Below are 5,742 nucleotides of genomic sequence, written 5' to 3'. Positions count from 1 at the left end.
ATTCCTTCCGGGTTCTGTTCCTTGCCTTCAGGACCCCTCAGAGGAGTCTAGGGGCTTGGGAAGTTCATGAGGACTTTGCCAACTCCTTCTCCCTCCTCTCAACTACCCCTCCCTTTGTAACTAGAGGACCCAGGAGCACCACCCCGAGAATCAATGAACTAGGAACCCGGCCAAGCAGCATAGGGAACTGTGTGAAGCTAGATAATAATGTTGGTATTTGTTAAGCGCTTACTATGTGCCAAGCACTGCTATAAGCGCTGGGGTGGATACAAGGTAATCAGGTTGTCCCACGTGGGGCTCAGTCTTCATCCCCATTTTACGGATGAGGTAACTGAGGCACAGAGACGCGAAGTGACTTGCCTAAGGTCACACAGCTGACAAGTGGCAGAGCCAGGATTAGAACCCACAACCTTTGATTCCCAAGCCCATGATTTTTCCACTCACTACGCCATGCTGCTTCTCTACGCACCCCTCCCACGCCCCCAATCGATGTCACTTATTGAGCACACACTGTGGAGCTGGAGGTCTGCCCTCGAGGAGCTGATTAGAGGGAGACTGTAATTTATTGTAATGTCTCAGGCACCGCGGGGTTGGTTGGGGCGTCTAAGCCTGGATTCGAAGAGCCGAAGACGGCGATGGCCTCCTGGGGGGGGGGGTCTCGCCAGCCCTGAATGGGGGCTGACCCTGCGGCCACCCCAGATTTCGGCCTCAGGCGCCCTCTCCTCCTCCCTCCCCGCCTTACCTCAGTCGGTCCCGCCCCCCCACCTTTCTCCTGCAGAAACCTGAATTCCCCAGCCCCGCCGGGCTCATGACAAAGGCGGTCTTTAGCGGACGATTAAGGCTTTTTGTTGGCGAGGGAAAACCCGGGCCTGACCCGCCGGTGCCCCGAGATGGGGGTAGGCGCTACCTGTTGGCTCCCAAAATATGCCTGCCTCCAATATGTGTGTGCGTGCGTGTGTGCGCGTATGTGGAGAGGGGAGAGGAGGGAGCCTTCTTTGCAACATCTGGCGGGGAATGGAATTAAAGGTGCCTGATTTTGAGACTCAGTAGCCTCCCCAGGTGGGGTTCCGGGAGTCCCACTGGGCCGGGGAAGCTCTGTCCCTGTGCACTCCTTCAGCTGGGCTGTGGTTAATGGGGATAGTCACCCCCTCCTCCAGATGCCCAGATCTGTAAGCAGAGAGGCGAGCAAGAGAGTCCGAAACCGAATCTCTGTGACTCGCCAGATCCAGAGAGGTAAATGAATTGCAAAGCCCCATCTGTGTAGGATTTGCAATGCTCTCCCAGCAGTTAGTCTCTCCCAGCTCGATCTCAATCCCAAAGCGGGAGGCTTTGGGGAGATCAGAGGACTCAGCCACACCAGAGACTGCAAAAGTTTACCCCCACCCCCAATCTCATCCGCCCAGAGCTCTTACTGCTCTGGCCGGCAGCATAGCTTGGCAGTGAGGTGGGGGTGGGGAGTTTTCTGGCAACAGGAGAGCCGGCTGCCCCTTTATCTCAGCCTGGGACTGGAGGCTGGGATAACTGGTCTATAGGTCCGGTAGACCAACAGACAGAGAAACTAGAAGAGGAAATCGCTCTGGGGCAAGAGAGGGTGGGGTTTTTTATGGCATTTGTGAGGACTAGAGTCAGACTCACAAATTGGCCAGATTTCTGCCTCCTTCCGGGCCCCTCCACCCCCGCCCCCCGCCCAAACCTTATAGGTGGCCCTCTAGACAGTCACAAACCTCTGGCCACTGGCTCCTATCATAGTTCCCAGACTTGAGTCAGTGAGGAGGCAAGCCACCTTCCCTGACCCCTGGAGCAGGAAGCAGCACACAATCCAATATAAAAAAAGAAAAGAAAAAAACGTTTATTTAAGACATCAGCCTTCCCTGAACCCAAGGGGCAGATGGCCACACATAACCCTTCTGGGTAATAACATACCCCCAAACCAGGGCAGAACACGCTAATCTATGGTACAAATTTTAAAAATCCTTTACCTATTTACAGGCTGTCAGCTCTTGCCACTCCCCACACCAGATGCAGAGGCAACAACCACACCACAGCTTTGCTTCCTCTTCCTTCTCCTTCCCCTCCATCACTTTTGCACTTTTGCTCCACAGGCAGCAAGGTGGCTGGGTCCCATCCCTTCACCTCCCCCTGCTTATGACAGCTTCTGCCCTTTCCTGACCCCACAGCTGGCCCCAGAATAACCACTAACAGCACTTCTCTCCAGAGGCCTGTCAAACATTCACTACAGACAGCAGCAATGCATTTACACAACACACACACACACACACACACCAGGCAGCCCAAGAGCGGAGCCTGGCACCAAGGATATGGGGTTGGGAAGACACGACGGACAGAGCGCCATTATGGCTGGTACAGGTGGAGGCCACTCGTGTCTGGGAACTGGGAGTGAGCAGCTAGAAACGTAGGGTCGCTGTAGCTGTCTTCCGCCTTGATGTGCGCCAGCGGCAGGTCCGTGGGGAAGGCAGGAAGGCAGTCTGCAGCCCCGGGGCTGCTAAAGGTCAGGGCCGCCTGCTGGGGCGGGTAGTTCCCCACCATGGCTTTGGCGAAAGGCTGGCTGGCCTCGGCAGGGCTGGGGAAGGAGAGCGGCTGCTGGAGCTGGAGCTGCTGGAGCTGCTGGAGCTGCTGGAGCTGCTGGAGCTGTTGCTGCTGGAGCTGCTGCTGCTGCTGCTGTTGCTGCTGCTGCTGCTGCCCGACCCCATCCACAAAACCCTGAGGCTCGCTGGCCCAGGCCTGGCCCGCCCATGGCGGGAGGTTCCCCGTTGCAGGATTCACCAGGTAGCTGTGTTGCAGGGCCGAGTACAGGCTCATGTAGGTGGCAGGCAGAGAGCCGTTCTGGAAGGGGAAGAGCTGGTTTAGGGGCTACCCACAGCTAAAGGTGCCACTGGCAGAGGGAGAGAGGATTGATGGACAAAGTACTAGTGAGATACCTGTTCTCTACCCCCACAGGAGGCAGTGCCATCATCACCTGATGCCCCCTCCAGGGGCCAAACACTGGGGCAAATTCAGAATACCCAGACACACACATGGTTACCTTATCCCCATAACAGATGTGGTAACTAAGGCTCAGGGACTTGTCCAAGGTCACATAATTGGGCAGGGCTGAAACTAGAGTCCGGGATTCCTGACTCCCAGGCCTGTTCTCCTCCCATTGGACCACACCGCCCCGTCATATAGAACCGGTTATCCCTGTGTACCGGCCCTTCCCAAGCCTGCGGAACCCCGCTGTCTCACCTGAACCATACTGACTCTCCGGCCTGTCCACAGGTTGTCCTTCCGATCCCGCTTAGACTTCATTCTCTGGTTCTGGAACCAGGTCTTGACCTGCAAGACAGACGAGGTGTGGGATGGGAAGCAGAATGGACAGAATTCAATAAGGCTTCCAATTCAATAAGAAATCCAAGAGGCCTTCCCTGACTAAGCCCTCCTTTCTTCTTCTCCCACTCCCTTCTGGGTCTCCTTTATTCCTTGCTTCCTTTATTCACCCAAACTCGCAGCCCCACAGGATTTGTTCATATCTGTAATTTGTTTATTTACATTAATGTCTGTCACTCACTCTAGTGTTTAGAACACTGTTTGGTACATAGTAACCGCTTGGCAAGTATTATTATTACTGTTACCCCGGCCCAGTACCTCATCCCGCTTCCCATGCTCACCTGCTTGTAAGTGAGGTTTAGGCTCATGGCCAGATCCCGGATCTGCTGGGGGCTCAGATATTTCTGGGTCTGGAACCGCCGGTTGAGGGTGTTCAGCTGAGTCTGGGTGAAAGCGGTCCTTATCTTTGACTTCTTCATCTGCCCCTTGGTCTGGTCCTCCTCGGCCTGGCTGCCGGGCCAGGCCTGCGGGGAGGACGGGTGGGCACTGGGGCTTGTGGCCGAGTCGGGGGTGGACTGGCTCACCTTTTCGGAGCAGGACGAAGCCGGAGAAAGCTCTGCAGGGAGAGGAAACAAGGAGCTCTTCAAGGGCCCTGGGTGGAAGTACGGGCAGTGTGTAAGGGAGGTGTGAGGAGAGTGTGTATGGGGGTGGGTGGGGGCGGGGGGACCGCAGTTTGAGGGCCAGAAGGGGGACAGGGAGAGACTCTCAAATCCTCCTCCTCTACGCAGAGCGGGCCAGCTCAGGGCAATCTCGGCCTCGAGGCTGCCTGTCCCCCACCTCTAGGTCTCAGCCGCCCAGTCCACTCTACGATTTCTCCTAAATCGATGGGGAGTGGGTGAGGTCCCGCCTCGGTGCGGGGCGGACAAATCCTTCCCGGGACAGGTCCGGGGTTTTCCCTGGTTTTCCCACGGCCGCGGAGTTACCATCCTTCCCCCACTCCGAATATTGCTCGGGGGAGACGCGAAGCCATTTCAGGTTTGAAGCATCACATTGCAACCACCCCCGGTCTACAGGGGGAAGCTCTGGGGTTGGGGGTGGAGGGCCTGGTTTGGGGGTGGAGGGCCTGGTTGCGATGCGGGCTTGGGAGGAGTCGCCTCCCTGGGGAGCCCTCGGCTCTTGGGGCGGACACATCCATCATGATGTTGGTATTTGTTAAGAGCTTACTGTGTGCAGAGCACTGTTCTAAGCGCTGGGGTAAACACAGGGGAATCAGGTTGTCCCACGTGGGGCTCACAGTCTTAATCCCCATTTTACAGATGAGGTAACTGAGGCCCAGGGAAGTGAAGTGACTCGCCCACAGTCACACAGCTGACAAGTGGCAGAGCTGGGATTTGAACTCATGACCTCTGACTCCAAAGCCCATGCTCTTTCCACTGAGCCATGCTGCTTCTCACTAACCCTCGGCTAACGCAAACGGGCAGATTGAAATTGATTGCCCTCGTTCTCGGACAGGCGACCCCTCCCCACCTCGGGTCTAGGTTCCAGCGGCGGCCAGGACCACGAGGCGGTGGGAAAGTGGAGATCACGGAACTTTCCAGGGTTTTCCCCGCCCCTGCGGCCCCTGTGAGACCCTGCCTTTCCCCCCGGGCCCTGACAGGGCAAAGACTAGCAGGACGTCTGGGAGCCGCTGGCCGTCCTGTCCACCTCGGCAGCTCACAAGGCTGCCGTCTGGGTGGGACCTCCGGGTTCGTCTCCCCTCTTCCTCCCGCCCTTCCTCCTCCCCGCTCCGACCCCTGACCCAGCGGGGCAAGGACCCCGGTCTCCTTCCGAGAAGGAACTCCCCACTCTCCGCCACGTCCATCCCCCCGGGCCTTAGCTTCGAGGTCCCCCCTCACCTGGATCGGGCCGGCCCTTCTCCGCTCCTGGCATCTGGAAGGGCAGGAAGGGCGGAGCGGCCGGGTAGGCCTCGGGCTGCGGTGCCCAGCCGCCTTCGGGGAAGTAGGGCCCGGCGTGGGCCACGTCGGGTGGACACGGCTGGTAGCTGGGCAGGGCGAGCTGGGCGCTCATACTGCTGCTTCCTGGCTCACTCGGCTGGTCGGGGCCAGGAAGGTCCGGGGAGGCCAGAGGCGTGAGAGGACAGGAGGAGCAGAGGAACCGAGCCCGCACTACGCAAAAGCCTCCACGCGCGTCAGCCCCAGCCGTCTGGGAACTCGGGCCAACCCGGGGGCATTTATAATTGACTTGTCTGCCACCTTCCACCCCCACCCCCCCGGACCAATCCCCGCTCGGCCCCGTCTCCATCGTATTGTTATGGAGAGGCCGGGAGATTGGAGGGGAGGGGTCGTCCCAGCGCCGGGAGGGATGAGAGTTCATTCCCAGAGATCTGAAAGGGTGTGGAGGAAAAAAAAGTCACACACC

At 58.2% G+C, this 5,742-nt stretch overlaps 1 protein-coding gene across 1 annotated transcript; it reads right to left on the bottom strand.

Annotated features, from left to right (window-relative positions):
- Window positions 1-2,352: 2,352 nt before the first annotated feature.
- Window positions 2,353-5,391, bottom strand: NANOG (Nanog homeobox). Its single transcript, XM_029054376.1, has 5 exons — window positions 5,220-5,391; window positions 3,666-3,940; window positions 3,244-3,333; window positions 2,687-2,844; window positions 2,353-2,581 (listed from the first exon to the last, which is right to left on the bottom strand). Exons 1-5 carry the CDS (start codon window positions 5,389-5,391, stop codon window positions 2,353-2,355), a joined length of 924 nt encoding a protein of 307 aa, XP_028910209.1.
- Window positions 5,392-5,742: the final 351 nt, after the last annotated feature.

The sequence above is a fragment of the Ornithorhynchus anatinus genome, chromosome X4, assembly GCF_004115215.2.
Source record: "Ornithorhynchus anatinus isolate Pmale09 chromosome X4, mOrnAna1.pri.v4, whole genome shotgun sequence".
In the NCBI taxonomy this organism is placed as follows: domain Eukaryota; kingdom Metazoa; phylum Chordata; class Mammalia; order Monotremata; family Ornithorhynchidae; genus Ornithorhynchus; species Ornithorhynchus anatinus.
This window is presented reverse-complemented; position numbering and strand designations above follow the sequence as displayed.